This window comes from Portunus trituberculatus, chromosome 35 (assembly GCF_017591435.1).
Source record: "Portunus trituberculatus isolate SZX2019 chromosome 35, ASM1759143v1, whole genome shotgun sequence".
Classification (NCBI taxonomy): Eukaryota; Metazoa; Arthropoda; class Malacostraca; order Decapoda; family Portunidae; genus Portunus; species Portunus trituberculatus.
In genome coordinates, this window is record NC_059289.1 from 11,423,426 (window position 1) to 11,443,425 (window position 20,000).

Here is a 20,000-nt window from a genome sequence, read left to right on the forward strand (position 1 = left end):
ATAATAATAATAATAAACACCTTATTCGTATTGCATTAGAGACAGAAAATATAAATGTGTTTGCGGGAAGCTAGCGAGAATATACTAATTGTTGATGTGTGTTGGCTCATGTGTAAAAATCTTCTTGGTTATTATAATAGTGTTGTAAGCTTGTCTAACGGTAAAGCTGTGAGTCATACAGTGGTGTTCGTGAAGGTGTTGCAGATGTCCTGATATGTTGTGGTTTGTGCTCTCCTTTTGTTATATGTTGTGACGCATTGTGTTTAGGAAGGTCATATGGGAAGACTCGTGGACTTGCAGGAATTAGTGCTCTTTTTAATCGGCAGCCTCATAAATAGTGTTCTTGTGGGCAGTGTTGCATTCATGGATATATAGTGTTTGAAGTATTACATTGTGCCTTGTGGTGCTTGTCGTATCTAAGCCATGGCGACCAAACACAGAAACATGCTTCAATGGCACTCCGCAGTGAGTTAACTAGCAAAGATATCGATTTTAGGAAGTCAGTTTTCATCATGTTCAACCTCTTTACCCTCTTCCTCCAGACGCTAACCTTATCTTTTATCATTTTCGTTTTCCTCATCTGTCATTACATCACTAAATTTGGGTTAGACAGTTTCCATGCTGTCTTAATATTCCTGTCTTGAAAACCACCAAGTCATAGGAAGGCAGGAGAATATAATCAGGTATCATTCTCTGTGATGTTGAGTATAAATGGGTTAAATGATCTTTGTTAGTAACAGATGGCGGTGGTTCATTGTGGTTTGCGTTAGCGTGGATTAATGTTGCTGCTGGCGGTGTGTTCATAAAGAATATTGCTCTTTGTCGCGGACGTGAATAAGATCAAATAAAATCAGTAAAAAGTCGAGGAAATTCTGCAGATAATTCACAAGGGTGGAGCGTTTATACCGTCACTACACTAAGCAATTTTTGTATAGTCTATGATGATACGTGAACACAATGAAAGGTAACGAAGGGATGGTGTAATAAAGCAGGGAGGAGTAAATGATAGAAGAGGACAGTTTCAGAAGGGAGGGTGACGAGGTGAGTGATGATCAGAAGGGGTTCCCTCATTATTCCCTGAACCCTCATCCGAGTAATGCTTTCAGGGTGTGTTGTTAACTAACGACTGCAGGACACGCATATAAAAAACGAGCTACCTGGTGAACTCTCACATGTACTACCCACCTGGATTAGTTGCTGTTTTTCCTCTTTTTTCTCTTTAATTACTGTTTTTCTATATATTTTTTCCGGTTCGTTCGTTATTTCTTTTCATTATTATATTTGACACTTACTTATATATTTCCCAATTCCCATTTTTTCCTTATCTTTTTAATATTGTGTGTGTTTTTACAAGATTTCCATGATTATATCCCACTCCTTTTTCGTATATTCACGTTTCCCCTCCTCTCTTCGATATCCCTTCCTACTCTCTAACTTTCTCGCACAACCTTCCTCCTTCCTTCCTTCCTCCCTTCTCTACACCTTCCTTTCATTCATTCCCTCCTCTCCTCGCACCGTACACTGTAACTTGTAGTGTATAGGGCAAGGCAGTATTTCTCGACCCTCCGTTTGGCCTCCACCAGTGCCGTCTCCCTCTCCCTCTTTGTAGGACTTCCACGCGCCTTTTGTTGAGCGAGGGAAACCTGTAACACTGCTGCTGACTTTCCGTTTTCCCTCCCTCTCTCTCTCTCTCTCTCTCTCTCTCTCTCTCTCTCTCTCTCTCTCTCTCTCTCTCTCTCTCTCGAAGTGGTTCCTAACTCCTTCCTTTCATCCCTCTTTACCAACTAAATGTTTCCTGAATACTTTCTGCTCTCTCTCTCTCTCTCTCTCTCTCTCTCTCTCTCTCTCTCTCTCTCTCTCTCTCTCTCTCTCTCTCTCTCTCTCTCTCTCTCTCTCTCTCTCTCTCTCTCTCTCTCTCTCTCTCTCTCTCTCTCTTTCCCTCATGCAATCCTAAGTAGACTTTCGAAACTCCAGTCTTTAAGAAAATATGACGAGAATTAAAATGAGATATTTGTAAACGGTCAGAGAGAGAGAGAGAGAGAGAGAGAGAGAGAGAGAGAGAGAGAGAGAGAGAAAGGAGGAGGGGGGAGGAAAATATGAGAGTGGCAGGTGTAAATACTCTCATAAATTAATTGAGAAGGTAGATGGGAAGGGAGGAGGAGGAGGAGGAGGACGAGGAGGAGGAGGAGGAGGAGGAGGAGGAGGAGGAGGGAAAGAGAGGAAAAAAATAGAGACGACAAAGGAAAGGTGTAATAAAAAATAGTGGAGATAATGAAAGAGAGCATTGGAACGAAGGAGGGAGAAAGAAAGAAGGAACAATTGTAATGAGTTTGAGCTGAAAAAAAATACCAGATAATGAGAGGAGGAAGAGAAGGAGGAGTGAGGAGGAAGAGGATTGAGAAGAAAACTGAGAGGAAGAGGAGGAGGAGGAGGAGGAGGAGGAGGAGGAGGAGGAGGAGGAGGAGGAAGAAGAGGAGGAGGAGACGTCGCTAACAAGATAGTGGTGATGGTGGTGATAATGGTGGTGATGGTGATGATGGTGGTGGTCGTCACAGGTGTTAGGAGGAGGAGGAGGAGGAGGAGGAGGAGGAGGAGGAGCATCGCTAACAAGATAGTGGTGATGGTGATGGCGGTGGTGGTGGTCGTCACAGGTGTTAGGAGGAGGAGGAGGAGGAGGAGGAGGACGACGACGACGAGGAGGAGGAGGCGGTGTCTTTAACAAGATAGTGGTGATGGTAGTGGTAGTGGTAATGGTGGTGGTGGTGGTGGTGATGGTGGTGGTGGTGGTGGTCACAGGTGTTAATGCTTACCTGGACGTGTCAGAGGTTAATTAATGTGGTGAGAGAGTGGTTCTAATTCTTATTTTATTGTGTTTTTTTTTCTGTGGTATAGTTAATTGTTGGTGTTTATGTAATTATTAAGAAGGATAGTCTCTCTCTCTCTCTCTCTCTCTCTCTCTCTCTCTCTCTCTCTCTCTCTCTCTCTCTCTCTCTCTCTCTCTCTCTCTCTCTCTCTCTCTCTCTCTCTCTCTCTCTCTCTCTCTCTCTCTCGTGTGTGTGTGTGTGTGTGTGTGTGTGTGTGTGTGTGCGTGCGTGCATGCGTGCGTGTGTTTGCTCTCAACGGACTGATATACTGCTGGTTATTGATACATATTTAGAATTATCACTGATGCATTTCCTTCTGGTTGGTGTGGTTGGTGTTACTTATTGTTTGTCATAAAATATCAATACAGAAAACGAAGAGAAAACGAAATATTTTAAGGGTAACAATTTTAAAGCTAGCTAGTCACAATTTATAACCACGGGTATTGCAGGAGGAATAGAACAGCATAAAAAAGAAAAAATGAGTGAAAAAAAATATATATTGTACATATTCATCATTATTCTTTTTATCTTATTTTTATTTTTTATCCTGAATTTCGGAATATTAACCCGCTTTAGTACTATGGCGCATTTTCATATCAATTTTTCAAACTATTTGGTGATTTTGTACAGCTTTTACAAACTTATGAGAATTAAAATAGTGAAGAGTGTAAGCATTAATCTTCTGACCTCCATAGACCATTCCTCATGTCAATAAAATGGTCTAATCGTACACAAATCTCAAGGTGAAAATATTTCCCTTTATTGAAGAGGTTAATGTCGATCATCCACGTCTTTTTGTTTGTTTTTTACGTCACTATATCAAAGGATGTTATGTAGAGTGGGAGTCCGTCATGAGAGGGAGCAAGCACCTCTGTTTCAAGGTATGATTATTGCTGAGTGACGTGTCTTGCTAAGGGAAGGCTTACTCATCTGAGATCTCGCCTTCAGGCTAGAGAGCACCACCTTCTCTAACCTGTGTTTTTTTTACTAAATATGATAGTTCTTCAAACGTGATTATAAGACGATTCCCACTATCAGAAATATATGATGTGTGTGTGTGTGTGTGTGTGTGTGTGTGTGTGTGTGTGTGTGTGTGTGATTGTATGAATATCTATCTATCTATCTATCTATCTATCTATCTTTATCATTTGTCTATCTATCTATTTACCTTTCTTTCTATGTTTTCATTAATATCTGTAGGAAGGGAATGACCGATGAATCTTGCAAGTCTCTGTTTGGGGGTCGGTGCTGAATTGGTGTAACAAACTATGACAAACGAAGGGAGGATGGCAATGAGACTAGCCGAAGATTTTTCCACTTTTAACTGTTTATTGAAGGTACAGGAAGTGTTGGCCTGAGCCGGGTAGCGTCGAGCTCAGCCTCTTATTGTCCAAGTGGGGGAGTAAAGGCATCAACTTGTAGGTTTGTATTCATGTATGCATAATATGTATTGACGTACGAATGGATTTTTTTTTATTTATATTTATTATTACTATATCATTATTAGTATTAGTATTATTGGTAGCATTATTAATATTATTATTATTATTATTATTATCATTATTATTATTATTATTACTATATATGTACTGAATGAAATAGCAGCCAAAAAGATAACGTTGCATGTGACAAAAAAGCTCCGTAAATGTCGAAATATTGATCGAGATAACAACACAAGGATGGATTTCAATATGCGGAAATAAGACATTGTTACATTTTTTATCGAAATTTTCCTTTGTTGAATTGTTGAGAGAGCGTCGTGATTGGTTACTTTCTAGTCAATGTAGAGGTTCTGGAGCGTGTGGCAGCCGACCAGAGCTGTGACCTGACCCTGAATGCTGGAGGTTATTGGTGTGAAGAGTGGCGACTGTTGTGCTCGTTTACGTGTAGTAGTAGTAGTAGTAGTAGTAGTAGTAGTAGTAATAACAGTAGTAGTAGTAGAAGTAGTAGTAGTAGTAGTAGTAGTAGTAGTAGTAGTAGTAGTAGTAATAGTAGTAGTAGTAGTAATAGTAGTAGTAGTAGTTGTTGTTGTCGGTTGGAAGTGTTAGAGTCAGGCTGCGACACCCTCCATCGCCTCTGGATCCACAGGTGTTCCCACAAAAACACACCCACGGACATACCCACGCCCCTTTGCATAGTGACCCTCACCTTGACCTTGTCCACTTTCCAAAGTATCTACCTGAGCGGCCACACACCTGTCCTTACCTTAGTCACTTGGAAAACAATGAACTTGAGGTTTTTACATATATTTTTATTTATTTATTTTTCTTTTTTTGTCACACACACACACGCACACACGATACACTCTTCACCACTGTTTTCTCGTTTTCTTTTTAAACGATGAAAAGAAACATCCACGGTGTCACTGGTTTAGGACTGAAGGCAGAAGCTAAATAAACCGATCACGTGATAAGAGCAGCTAGTAATGATGAGTGAATTAAGCGTAGGAGCTCTTGTGTCCGTCTTAGTCTTCACCTGTAACCCACACATTCTCCCTCAGGCCTTGGAAGCTGTACTAAGCGGAGGAAACAAGGGTAGAATGAAGCTTCCCAACAGTGGCCATGAATACCAAATAGAGATACCAGCCTCGCGGATTGGCTTGACTTATCACATATCTGACTTCATTACCTCTCGTAGCGAATCCCAAGGGTGTCTTTGCGTAACACCTGACAAGTCCTCATGTTAGGTCCACACGTGGGGGATCTTGATGAGGAGCGAAAAAGGAGAGATTGTCCTTGGAAACACTCAACACATGCACACGCACACATGTACACTTCGTAACGAGAGAACACGAACGTTATTATTTTTTTTTTCCTTTTACTAGTTAATATCTGAGAACCTGAAAGTTTCATCAGGGAACCTTAAGGCCGATGATGTGATAAATCTGTTAACGGGATGAGGATGAGGGGGTGAGGAGGAACGGGAGGTGGTGGAGGAGGGTAAACAATCAAGAATAAGGGAAATAGAAAATAAAGAAGGATAAAAATAAGGGAAACCATGCATGAGGAGAAAGAGGAAGGAGACGAGGATAAGACCTAAACAAGAAGAGGAAATATGTTAGAAGAAAAACTAAAAGGAAATGGAAGTGTGTAATAAGAACGATGAATTAAAGAAAATGTATCTAGTGAATGAATAGGAAATATAGACGAATAAAAAATGATAGAAGAAAAATGACGAATAGACAAGACAATATTAGAAAGAGGAAGAAGATATGAAAACACAATGATGAAGTTTATATTAATGAGAGAACGATGCGTACTAAGATTAAAAGAAGAATGGTTTATGAATAAGAAATATAAAAGAATAAAAATTGATATAAGAAGAATAACAAAAAGAGAAGACAATATTAGAAGAGGAGGGGGATAAAAAAATTGAAATTGTATTATTGAGAGGAGGATAGGTACTAAGATAAGGAGGAAGGAAAGAATGAGGAGGTAGGGTAAGGTAGGATGAGGTGCACCAGACAGGGGGAAGAATAGCGTCTCCTTCACCACATTCTGGCCCACGTCAGCTCCGGGCTATCACCACACGGAGCACTCTGTGGGATGTGTATCAGGCACTTCATTATTTATTTTATCAGTCAACACAGCGATGATGATGCAAAGTCACATTTACATATATATAGTATTTATAGTAGGTTTTTTTTTCTTTTATTATACCTATCGATTCTATGAAAATATAGACGACAACAAATCCATCACATTTATAGATCTCTGTTCGCTTAAACTTTCAAAAGAACAACGAAAACTAAGATGGAGGTTCACTTTTGTCCTTTACCTTCCCAAAAACATCCCCCAAAAATTTCAGGGTGATAAAGATGGGAGAAGGAGGAAAGGGTGAAGTAAGGAAGGATTGGGTATTGGGGAGGGGATATGAATACCCTTGCCTCTAGTGGGGGAAGATTTTTGGGGAGTTTTGGTAGGAGGACAGTAATGCGCATGGAAACACGCTCATTTCTACACACATAAATTGATATGAACGTGCATATGTTTTTAGTATATGCACTCTGATTATATAAACACGTATACGAAATTATTTACACACACACACACACACACACACACACACACACACACACACACACACACACACACACACACACACACAGTCTCTCACATACTCAAAGGATAGAACGTTTCGTAACAAACTTTAACATTATTTTGCCTGGTCTTATTCAGCACCTTGAAAACGTCTAGACCTTCAAAGCTGGAGAAAACAAATTGAAAGTTTTTTTTTTACAAATATATCATAGAACACTCTCTCTCTCTCTCTCTCTCTCTCTCTCTCTCTCTCTCTCTCTCTCTCTCTCTCTCTCTCTCTCTCTCTCTCTCTCTCTCTCTCTCTCTCTCTCTCTCTCTCTCTCTCTCTCTCTCTCTCTCTCTCTCTCTCTCTCTCTCTCTCTCTCTCTCTCTCTCTCTCTCTTTGTCATGCACACATACAACATTAACAATATTACTAACAAAAGAACGAACGGGTTTTCCAAGGCATGAATCCTCTCTTGTTTGATTCAGCAGCGCTTGTGTCCTGCACATGGCCAGCGCCAGTCACCATTTGCGCTAGTTACTAAAATAATGCATTTGGTACACTTACTCTACAGTCACCAGTACTCTAAGCAAATTAAGAAAATAACCAAAGATTCACACACCCGCCCGCGTGGCAGAAGAGTGAGGGGCCCCAGGCTGGCCGCGCCGCCCCCAGCTGTCCGTTTCGCTTATAGCTTAAGAATCCGATCCCAGTGTGTTCCTCTAGAGTGAGTATGGTGATTTATCCTGCATGGAAGAGGTTCGATATGACGAGACAGAGAAGGAGATACACCGTAGGAAGACACGTATCCTATAACCTTAGGTCGCAGGGGCAATAACAACCAACAGGTGGACGTGAGGGACGCGATCCCGGCCCGCCTGGCCCACCTCTGGCCGGGCTGCATGTCTAAGGCCGATATGTAGCGTAGCCACCAGCAACTGGGTTATCACAGGCCTGACTCAGGGCACACATGGGATCAAGAGGAAAGTGCCGTGGCGTTCACTTATCATAAATAGTGGTGGCGATTAAGTGTCCCTCTGAGATGGATATGGCTTAGGGGGAGGCTTGGGTCATGGGATCGGATGTCAGGCGGGCGGGTGGGGTCGGGAGATATCGATGGTTCGGACCTTGGAGGCGTCGTTGCTGAGGAGCTGGAGTTTCGCGTGGTCTGTTTCGGGCATGATAATGCACATGAAGGTGGAGCCCGTGGTGACGTCTCGCGGGTAGATGGTGAGCGGCGGGAACACCTCGCCCAGCTCCACGTACGCCGTCAGCTTCTTGTGGACGTCAGGGTATTGGTGGCGGAGGCTGATGCCCTTCTCACGGAGGTGACGCACGATGTTATTGAAGGCGATGTGTCTCGCCGCCTGTGGAGACGTATTGGACTCCGGGATTGGCGCTGACGTCAAGATCATAGTTTCTGGTTCGTCCATGTCCCGCGTGATAACATGGCGCTCTGGACGTGGGCTCCAAGTGTCACTGCCACTTGTGCCGCCAGTAAGCCGTAGTTTGGCACAGTGAGACACCATCTCACGCTCCCATTTGGGCGACGAGCCTGTAGGTATTTCATTCATGATACAAATACTGACGTACAACACCAACTTGTACTCCACGTTATAGTGTTTACAGAGCTCCGTTATTTGCTTATATACCTCGGGGCCCGTTTCCTGAGGCAGCAGATTCTGGATGGTCATGTAGTGCGTCTCTGGCAGCTCCCCGCCTCCTACGAAAGTCTCCGCACCCTTGATGTCGTGGAAGAATATCTTAACGGTTCCACGACCAAGGGCGCGGATGCCCCGTCTGGCCGCGGCGCTGACTTTCTCCAGCACTGCCTCGTCCTCCCTCACTCGCGCCACTACCTGCTTAGCCACCGCCAGGGAACTTATCCTCTTGCATTGCTTTTTATGTCGCTCCCAGTGCTGTCGGCGGCACGCACGAGAACAGTAGAATGTGGAACAATTGTGACACGTTTTGAATGTGCTACGGGCCTCGTCTGTCTCTGCTATCAGACCGCAGCTGGGATTGCGGCACTTCACGATGTTCGAGCTGGTGGAATCGTCATCAGCGTCAACTCTTACGTTTTCGTTGCCGTTGCCATTCTCAGAGGAAGAGTCTGGTGGAATGTTCATGTGACGAGGCGGCAGGTGAAAGGTGACGCGTGGCCCTGCTGGTGGTGGTGGCGGTGGCTGTCGTTCAACGATGGAAGGGACTGCCGCGATCACCCCGCTGAGCATGAGAGCCTCTGTCAAGGGGTCAGCCGGACTCGCTGGAACCACTTCCTGCGACGACCGCTTGGGAGGTGAGGCGCCCAGCTGATTGACTTGGCCGGAGCCTTGGCTGTCGGGAACAAAGTGGCCAGGAACGTGAGGCTGATGGTGCCCTTTGTGGAGGTTGGAGCGGGTTGTGTGACCAGGGGAAGTCCCTGCCCGTGGGGAGGAGGCCGGGAGATGGCTGGTGCGGGTGTCAGAGGGAGCAGAGCGGGAGTATGACTGAGGGAGAGCAGTGTGGTGAGAATTAACAGACACAGGACTGGTAGTGATGACGCAGTTGGGGAGAGTAGAGTGGGTTGAGTGAGTAAAGGTAGTGTTGACGTGACGGGTAGCAGTGGTTGGTGTGGTGTAAGACGGGGGCGTGGGAGAAACAATGTTGTGTGAGGAACTCGACTGTAGATTTTTGTAACCAGTAAGTGAGTCGCTCATGTGAGAAGAAAGGTGTGAATGGTGCGTTGGGGAGATATGAGCATTCTGTGAGAGGTTGGTGTGGGCAGGAGAATAGGCGTGCGAGTGCGGATGTGTCACTACAGCAGTAGACTGGTGCAGCAAGACGCCCGTGCTGGGGTCGGCCTCCGTCACCTGGCGGGCAGTGAAGGTGCCCTCCGGGCTCTGCGCCTCCAGCGTGTCCAGCCGCCGTGTCGTGGGCGCCCTGCCGCTTGAGTCCACGTGCACGTGCGATTGCGCGTGCGCAGTGCGGGCGCGTGAGGAAGTGTGCGTGGTGATGGTAGTGGTGGTGGTGGGCGGCTCACTGTGAGGTTCACCTGTAACATGGCCGTGCGTGAGGTAGAGAGGGACAAGAAGGGAGAAGCAGGAAGTGAGAGTAGAAAGTAGGAGGGATAAAAAGAAATTTATAGAAACTGCAGGCGGCCAAGGACCCCATGGGGCCCTGAGCTACCTGCTGTGGACAAGACTCGCGAGCCCCGCCACGAGGGGCGACAGCACCCCTTACCGCGAGGAAGCAAACGGATTGATTTAAGTCTGTCGGGCGCACTGTCGCCGCACTGCGTGGTGGGTGCGGCGCGGGGTGCCCAACAACATGCAGCAACCGCGAGGAGGCGGAGGCTGCGACACCACCGCGACGTGCGCGCGGTGTCCTGAACGTTGTACAGTACAAAACTGCTCCACTGACGTGTATGATAGAGCGTGAGCACAGAGCCTCCAGGAGCGTGCCGTGAAGGGGAGAAGAAAGAGGAAAGGGTGGGGAAGTTTATGAAGGACTGTGGTTATGGGACAAAATTATGATGTTTGTAGATTATACGCATGAAGAAAACCAAAGGAACATTTTCATGCTTATAAAACTGTTTATAGCTTATTTTAGAAAAAACAATAAGCACAAGATAATTGGAGGGTAATTACTGGAGCATAGTGCATTACAATCACTGATAATGGAACTGAAAACAATTTGAGGTGTGAACTGCCGGCCACACAACACGGTGGCGCCTGGCCAGGACGCGACAGATCGCATTTCGTTCTGAGCCAGTCACGTGGACGCTCTGTGCTGCCTGGTTTACTTTATCTACTCTTTATCTAAGTCAGACGACAAATCAACACTTTATGGACATTACAAAACGAATATATAATATGAAGTATTGAGTTTTTAAAGTTAACACAAGGCTTAATTGAAGAAACGGTGCTTTTCTCACTACCACTAAGGACACGGGCAGTTAACGCCTTGAAAGCCGCATGCAGGCAGCAGGCAGACGAACAGGCATTGAGGCACAATGCAAAGAGAGAAGAGAGAAAGAGAACAACCTAATGCACAGGCGAACATTCCAAAAATAGAAAAAAAGCGAAACGACATGCTTATTAGAAAAGAAATAGACATTCTCATAGTGAGGAAAATGGAATATCCACATGCAGTCTAAGATGTCATGCACAGGTGAGGGAGGGTCTGCCAGACACTACTCGGCTTGGTGCTGTAATCTAATGTTGCCCGCGTGTGACTTCAATCAATCTCCCTCACGCTGTCTCACCCTGACGCCCGCTCAGCACTCTTTTCGGACATTGGGAACACTACTACGGGAGGAGGGGGATCAGTAAACAAAAATATTACTCTCACATCGATAAAGTAAATGTAAAACAACTGCAACATTAACAGCCAAAGGGGACATTTAAGGGAGTTTATATATCACCGTATGTCTACAGTTTTGCTGGTGAACGATAAGGTTACAGGTGCGGGCTGTTTTTACTTGCTGGCGTCAGCTGGCGTCCCTGCGATGAAGGTTCATAAGGGAGATAAAAGCAGTGTGAATCTTCCTGGCATTGAAGTCAAGTACTGGGCTGCAGTCAAGGAGGAGAGTGGTCTCGAAGAAACGGACCAAAACAGGGTATGGACCAGAGGTAAGGGTAAGAGACGCAACACGAGTCAAGGAAAGGACGCAGGGCACGGGAAAGAGAAATTGAGAGTGATTACAGATGGACAAAGGAACTTATTAAGCAAGAACACGACTACAGGGTGAGCACGAACAAGAGAGTAAAAGAGAATGTACACGGACAGAGCACGGACTGAGGAGAGGACTGAATCAATAAAGAACTGAGGAGAAAGGAAGAGAACATAAATTCAAGATGTGGACGCGACGAAGAGGGAAAGGATAAGAGGGACACTTTGAGGGAGGTGAGAAACGGAGGGAAATTATGACTTCGTTTACTTTAATCCTTCAAAATCCAGCCATGGAGGGCCGAGGGACAAGTAGAGCTACAACACGAAAATGAGGCGGCCTGGGATCTTCACCTGTTGCTCTTATTCAGACCGATTAAGAATAATTCAGTGATCCTTTAGTATATTTAACAGCGCAGCATGAGGAGTGTTTGCTGTTAGGAAAGAGATCTACTTAAGTCTTAATTAGTTCTATAAGGATGTTTGAGCATGACAAAAAGGTTAACTCTATAAGCACTACATCTACTCTGTCTCCTGATTCAAAAGCGTTGCCTTTCTTAGGGCTGGATGATGTTCAGAATCTGGATGTGTACCTCACAATGCTGACTACGTTGAGCTGTGTTTAGGTTTCGGAATTTCTAATGAAGGCTATCTGGTTTGTTTAACCTGAAGTCCTGCCACGTCATTCTGTTCCCTACCTTGTCATACTCTTTTTTATTGATGAGCCCCATTCTAGTTCCCTGCTCGTCTTAACAGTTTAGTCTACTCCTGTAGCTTGTCCTGCCTCTTTCATTCCCTTTCCCGTTCCTTTCCGCTATCCCTATTTCATTTTTTTTTCCACGCATGACCCACACATCCGTGTTTTCACAGCAACATATATAGTAAACCCTCGATGTGTGCCGTTGGTTTTAGCTGAAAGACTTAAGCAACATTTTCCGAACTTATATGCGGTGCATTTTTCGAGCAGCCATGCACGCCAGGAAGCTCGCGATCTTCAGCGCACATTGAGGGTCCACTGGGTGTGCTGTGACGACTTTTCAGAATTCCTATACTATACAGTCCCAGCAGTATATTCGTAGGTGTGTATCTAAGGCAGGACATTCCCTCACAACACCTCAGCTCATAGCACCTTCCGTAGCAGGTGACGAGCTCATTGGCTGGCTTTGAAATGAGGCACCTGGGAGTCGCAGACAGGCCGACTCCCTCATGCTTGGCAGTGGCCTACGTGCTCCGCGGCCAGCAGAGGGAAGAGAATCCTGATAGCAATGGTAGAGTCAAATTTAAAGGAGGCGTGGAGTGTTCGTCAAGAGAGGTGGGTAGGTGGGGTATCCCGGAGAATGAGTGCAGCGGTGTGTGTGCGTAAGCTGGCGCCTCCACGACCTCCAACTGTGGCCAGGCTCCGTGTCCTCAAAGGTGTGCGGGATTGGCATTTGTATTTGAGATCATGATTGGTTTCCTTTTGGTGAGGGGGAAGTGGTTGAGAGTCTCGACTGAATTGCGGAGGGGAAAGTGTTGGGGGCCTTGTGAGTCTTTTGAAAAGCTTTATTGGTTTATAATATATTATATACTTTTGGGAGACAATAGAGAGACAGGAGAGTTAGTAGTACTCAGGATTTTTGCAGGCAACGAAACTGTGGTTCACGAGATGGATCAACTCTTTAGATACAACAAGGTGGGAGTGGTGGAGGAGTAGCCTGTAGATCAACAATAAATTTTCCTTATAAAGCCTAAGAAGGTAAGAGGATAAAAGCTTTTTATAAAGCTAGTAGAAAGAACCAGGATATAGTAAATATAGAATATAGAACCATAGCCACATAACTTTGAAAATTAGAAAGACTTCGAGACATAATAAAAACTATACTACAGAAACTACAATTATTATAAGAACTATAATTTTGCTATGGAAGAACATTTTGTTTAAATTGTATCAAGTGAACTCGTGGCGATGGTAGCGAGCGGGCAGGAGGAGGCTTGGTGGGGACTGGGATAACGGGGAGCTCGGTGGAGGAGGGAGGAATTTAATGGAGCGCCTTTGAGAACACGGGGGGCGAGGGGGCGGCGGAGTCAAGCTAAAGCCAGGCGCGGGCGTGGGCGTGGCGGGTGCTCACTCATTGGTCCGGCTACAGCCGGTCATAGTGACTCCCGGGTGTTGGTGGTGTCTGATTGGTTGACGTGTGGCCGTGAGTATCATGACAAAATTCATGATGAGACCATTGTTACATTTTCATATTCTCTCATTCCCCTTCTTTCCCTTTCATTTTTCTTGTCAGCCTTCCTCACCACCACCATCACCAGCACTACCCACTGTAAATAACCCTTCAACAATCCTTCTTGTCACCAGTACCTTAACGTTAAACGGCAGCAACAGGTGAACAGCAACTACAACAATAATATTCACAACAAACTCTTCCCACAAACTCTCTCTGCATTCAGCATGAAATATTGACATCACAGTTTGACTTCCACAGCGACGCAGCGATGCCTTACGTGCTGAGCTGCTTGGCTGGATCAGGAAAATGAGCAGTTTTAGAGATCACTTATTTTACATGAAGGTTATCACGGCAAGTGCCCGAGAGGAGCTTTCCGGCCACGCCCTCGGCCCGGCTGCACCGTCCTGCGGAGTGCTACTAAGGCAGTGCTGAGCCACGCAGAGAGAGTGACTTCAGAGGGTGTACCTGGGGGGGAAGGGGGTGTCGACGACGACCAGAGGGGAGGGGTTGAGGGGGGCCAGCAGTACCGCCCTCGTTCTCTTTCTCTCTCTTTCTCTCTCTTTCTTTCTCTCACTAAACTACTGCTTGGTCATTGAACAACACAAGAGGTAATGTCGTTTGGTCCGTGATACTACACTACCTGTGCTTGGCCTGCAAAAGGGTCACGGGTCAAACGTCACCCTACGGTCACTGCTTCCTAGAAAGTTTATAAGTGAGGGTCATAGCGACGCCTGTGTGGAGGTGGCAGACAAGTGTGGCGAGGGAAGTGAAAGACTTACTCATTCTGTACACTCAAGGTCACCACTCGAGAAATTAACTGGAAATAGAAAGTCGTTTAAAAGATTTGGAGACTGAAAACTTATAACTCGAGCGCTGAGGGCGATATTTCAAGGTTGCGATCTCTGAGATCGTGACTATGACAACAACTGCCTGACAAGGTATCTAAACAGTTCTAGGAGTATTTTATTCTATATAGCACAATTAGACCTCGCCTCAAGACCCATAGCAAATTTTAAGAGGGAGACTGTACCAATGTGGTATGTGGGAGGCCACGTGTGAGACCTCCCGAGCCAGGAAGGCCTGGGTGCCGGCACGGGGCCGGCTTTCACCCTGTGGAGGGGGGAGGGAACAGACATAAACATACCGATGGTGACGTCACGCTGCTGCCGAAGAAGTGACCTCAGCGTGACGTCACAAAGGGCCGGGAGGAGAGGTGGTGGAGGTAACTCACAAAAAAGCAGAAGCAAACCATCGCTTGGAAACTTACTCAGTGCTCTCACCTTCGTCCCGCGCCAGGAAGAAGGACACGGGGGATCCCTCTGGCGGGGGCGGGGGATGCTGCTGGTGGAGGAGAGGACGAGCCCCCGCCTGTTGTTGTTGCTGCTGAAAACTGCTGTCGCCGCTGCTCGAGCTGTAGCTGAACGACTTGTGGTAACCATCTGGCTTGCAGTCGGTTGGGAGGTTGTGGTTACGGAGGTTGCCGTAATGATCGTCTTGGTGCTTGGGGGGACAGTCCAGGCTCTGAGGTGACGATGGTAGGGTATTGTCTTTCTCCTGATTGCTCTTAGTATATCCCGGATGGCTGAAGGGCCGCCCCAGGGGATGATGGCCGCAGACGGGGCTTGGAGACCTGGAGGCGGAGGGCAGTGCTAGAAGAGAGTCTAGTACGTCCTCTAGGGTAGTGCTGTCCGGTCCTAGGCCGTGAGGATCGGGTTCTGCGGCTCCGTAGTTATCCGTAAAGAGTTCATCACCGCTTTCCTCTGACTTGAAAAGCTCGTCGTAGCCCACAGTCTCACCGTAAGCCGCCGTGTGCCTCTCCCTGCACATGCCTTCCGTGGCTCCACCCGACACCTCGCTGGACCTCCTTGACTCCTCAGGGGTGGCTGTACCGAACTGGAAAACCTCGTTGTTGCTTCCTTGAAAGGTAGAGAGTACAACAGGAGAAGAGCGGGGGGCAGAGGGGTGGAGGGCAGGCCGAACCACTAATGTGGATGACGCAGAAACCGAGACTGGGAGATCGTCTTCGAACATCCCGACAGAGGGGCGGCCTGCCAGGTCGTCCGCCTCTCCGCTGCCCGGTGAGGCCTCAATATCGTCCCTACTGCCTCCTGCCCTACTGCTGCTACTTCTGCTGCTACTGCCCACGCTTCCTCTGCTGCTGCACTCACCGCTACTTCTACTGCTCAGCACACTGCTTCTGCTATTTAGACTGTCAATGTTCCGACTACTGAGTCCGCTATTCACTGTGTCCGCCGTGCTGTGTCTGCTGTCCACTGTGCTACGATCAACTGTGCTCTGCCCGCTGTCAGAGAAGCTGTGTCTACTGTCTGCTCGGCTGCTGTCACCGCCCAGGCTACTGTCCACGATGACTGCTGTGCTATCGTTGGTGCTGGCTGCTGTGCTGTCTCTGCTGCTGTCCCTGAGGCTGCTGCATGCGCTGCTTAGGCTGTTCACCAGACTAACCACCTCTGCAAAGCCAATAACAGTTAGACGTTTGGACATGGACACGGCGCGCTTGTGTGGCCAGATGTTAGAGAGAGAGAGAGAGAGAGAGAGAGAGAGAGAGAGAGAGAGAGAGAGAGAGAGAGAGAGAGAGAGAGAGAGAGAGAGAGAGAGAGAGAGAGAGAGAGAGAGAGAGAGAGAGAGAGAGAGAGAGAGAGAGAGAGAGAGAGAGAGAGAGAGAGAGAGAGAGAGAGAGAGAGAGAGAGAGAGAGAGAGAGAGAGAGAGAGAGAGAGAGAGAGAGAGAGAGAGAGAGAGAGAGAGAGAGAGAGAGAGAGAGAGAGAGAGAGAGAGAGAGAGAGAGATCTACAAGTTAGAGAGTGAGATACAGATACAGACAACGGTGAGATAGGAACAAGTGAGATGATACAGATACAGGTGTGAGATAATACCGTGATATCGATGACCAGAGTTAGCACAGTGACCAAAGAGTAAAACCAGGACGTGTACAGAGAAATGGTGAGAAACAGTAATGCAAAATACCCTTGGAGACATATATGTTTATTATTTTATATATATGTGTGTGTGTGTGTGTGTGTGTGTGTGTGTGTGTGTGTGTGTGTGTGTGTGTGTGTTTTGTAGATGTACAGGGGGATAAACAGATCACCTCTTACGTAAAAATGAAAAAAAAAAATAGTATAGATAGCAAATATATATAGAAGTTAAGTGTAAAAAACTCCACCATTACCACAACCTTACTGGAAATAGAAAGGAAAGTTAATCGAGTTAAAAAGTGGAAAAAAAAGTCAAACACACCAAAAAATGATAAAATTAGAAAGGATTTGCATTGAAGGCAGGCAGCAACACGTATTTTTCTCTCTCTGGCATGAAAAGAGAGAAGATGAACACAAAGCAAAAATGTGGGCAATAAGTAAGTTTAATTGCCATTTCGTGCGACGTCACATGAAACACACGAATAAGAGAAGAAAAAAGGAAGCATGGAAAAATGAAAAAAAAACTGTTAATCACACAAACAAGAGCTGCGTCAAGTTTAATCATGCATCTTGAGCCCATTTGCAGCACGTTAGTGAGCAAAAGTTCCTGAATAATTAAGAAAAAATTAGTAATCACACAAGTTAGTAAGTACGAGGACTCTCAGAGCGAACCTTTTAAGCCTTCAGATGGTCATGTCCTGATTACCAGTTACCAGGTGCAGACAGGTAGCAGTGACGACACGGGACGGGACACCTGTCAGACTAGAGAACCACACAACACACGGAGGAGGGAGCATCTGAGTTACGTTGTACCTTAATTAGTAAAAAAACAAGGAGACTGAAGAGAAGAAAAAATAAAGCGGGAGGAATCGAGGCACTTCCACCCCTAGAGACATACGCGTAAGGACGATATTAGTACACAGGACACACCGGGACGTCCACCTTGTGTTAGTGACACCGAGTACCGTTTACTTTGTGTACGAATGACGTCATGCGCTATAGGGAACCGATCCATGCGTCCCCAGGGAGGAAGAGGGAGGGCAACGAGTGGGAAGGAACATTAAGAGGGGAAGGGAGGAGGCTGAGGTCTAATGTATGGGAAGCTACCAAAATTACTGGGGTCATTACATCATGAATGAGAAACTTAACTAACCAATAGCCTGGAAAATAGAGTGAAAATGATTGGGTTTCAGCCTTAATAGTGTAGTTATTGACTTGCAGGGATTAATCTACCAGCTTTTCTCTTTTGCTTCTAATTTTGAGTTGAAGATTAGTGGTAAAGCAAAGGTCAAATTGCAATCATCATGTTGACTATCAGTGAGAACAAAGGTCAGAATGGAGTTATTAGGATCAAAGGTCTCTGGTTACGGAAAGAAATTCTGATGAAATTTGTATATAAGTCAGGAGTGAGTGATGGCTAACAGCAAGAGGAGGTAAAACAGAGAGCTTAGAGGGTGGGTTGGTGACAAAACCGAGAGAAAAACAAAAGAGCTGCAATCGGCTTATTCGTAATGTTAATAATAGTCATAGTTAGCCGATACGTATGCGTTAGGAAAAGCATAGAAGCAATAAATGGAAGCTGTTGTTGGGGGAGGGCGTAATAGCAGCGTTGGGGAAAGGTTAGCAATGGTTAGGAGCTCTTGCAATTGGCTAATGGGGCTGATAATGGTTTCTGAATGTGGGAAGCGGAGGAAAGAAATTATAATGAATCCCCAAGTATTCATGGAGAAACTTAAACTTGAGAGGGACATTCAGAGAGAGAGAGAGAGAGAGAGAGAGAGAGAGAGAGAGAGAGAGAGAGAGAGAGAGAGAGAGAGAGAGAGAGAGAGAGAGAGAGAGAGAGAGAGAGTTTTTAGAAGAACATCTACCTCAAAGATTTTTTCACTAATGGCTGATGAAGGAGGGTCAGAAGGAAGCAGGAATTCTGATGCCAGAAGGGGACACGGACGAGAGGACGAAGACGAGGACGAGGATGAAATGTATGGACGTGCCTCTCTCCTCTCCCTCCCTCCCTCTCCCTCCGTCACTTACCCAGCGGGGCGCCCACCTCCACCACCTCCTCCTCTCCCGCCTCACCCCGCCTAGTGTTTTCTCTTTGTGCGTGCTAGAAGGGAAAACAGGGCATTACTGAGAGGGAGGAAGATGCAGCCACCCGACCCAGTCCCGCCCTCATCCTATTGACGGGGAATCTGCTGAAGGTCACCTGCTGTTTTGTTGGAGATATGAAAGGTTTTAAGAGAATAAAAACATAATAATTTACTTCATGTTTATGATATAAATGTGTTTTTATTTATATGGCTGAAATGAATTAGTTATGAATGATTCTACACTGTATTCCTAGTCTAAATGTTGAATTATTTAGCTCATACTTCTATTCTTATTAATGTGACAACTTAAGATGCGATATTGGTACATAAGTGTGGCTTTAAGGAAATAAAAGTTTGATATAGAGGAACGCTTTTAGAATAATTTGAGTCTAATGTCCACTCAGGTAAAGATTTCAGAACTTTATGGCAAAAAAAGCTTAATATAGGCTCCCGTAAGTCATTAATTATCACAGTAGTCATTACACATTAAAGGGATGTTACTATTATGGATTGAATATTACCAGTAGTGCCAAAAAGCAATTTAGAAATCATGATGGATGAATAAGTAACAAAATTTAGGGATCATAGTAAATAATGTTTGACTGGAAGAAAACACTGATAGAAATATTAGCAGTGAAACAAAGTATGGTAGAATCAGAGAGCTTTGTTCACACAGGGACTGCCGCGTATAGGCCTGGCGGCTTTTTGAAGCTTCCCTCATTTTCTTATTTTCTCATGTTCTAAGTAGTGGCTAGGTCAAAATATTTCTTATTCACTGATTCTATACGTCATCAGGTGAACTTAGAATATCTGGCTGGCGGAACGCGTTAAGTATAGTATGGTTGAGAACTACAATTCATTATAAGTAAAACCTACCACTCATCTGTGTAAGTGTGTGTGTGTGTGTGTGTGTGTGTGTGTGTGTGTGTGTGTGTGTGTGTGTGTGTGTGTGTGTGTGTGTGTGTGTGAGAGAGAGAGAGAGAGAGAGAGAGAGAGAGAGAGAGAGAGAGAGAGAGAGAGAGAGAGAGAGAGAGAGAGAGAGAGAGAGAGAGAGAGAGAGAGAGAGAGAGAGAGAGAACTGCGGTAACTTGCAGCTCCCCTTATATTCTTATGTTCTTATGTAAGTGTGTGTGTGTGTGTGTGTGTGTGTGTGTGTGTGTGTGTGTGTGTGTGTGTGTGTGTGTGTGTGTGCTGGGAAGGGGGTGTGGGAGAATGTGTCTGTGTTACGACAT

General features: G+C 45.7%; 1 protein-coding gene across 6 annotated transcripts in view; it reads right to left on the minus strand.

Annotated features, from left to right (window-relative positions):
• Positions 1-4,171: 4,171 nt before the first annotated feature.
• The window catches only part of LOC123513007 (serine/arginine repetitive matrix protein 2-like), a 163,852-nt gene continuing 148,023 nt past the window's right edge, over positions 4,172-20,000 (minus strand). For 3 of the 6 annotated variants that reach the window (XM_045269807.1, XM_045269808.1, XM_045269812.1), the window contains exons 6-7: positions 15,028-16,215; positions 4,172-9,921 (exon numbers count right to left, since the gene is read on the minus strand). In XM_045269807.1, coding sequence (XP_045125742.1) covers positions 7,973-9,921; positions 15,028-16,215 — 3,137 coding nt within the window. In that variant the 3' untranslated portion in view covers positions 4,172-7,972. Of the gene's footprint in view, positions 14,399-14,545; positions 14,565-15,014; positions 16,216-20,000 lie in introns of those variants that run through there. The other 3 variants (XM_045269809.1, XM_045269810.1, XM_045269811.1) reach the window with 3 other exon arrangements.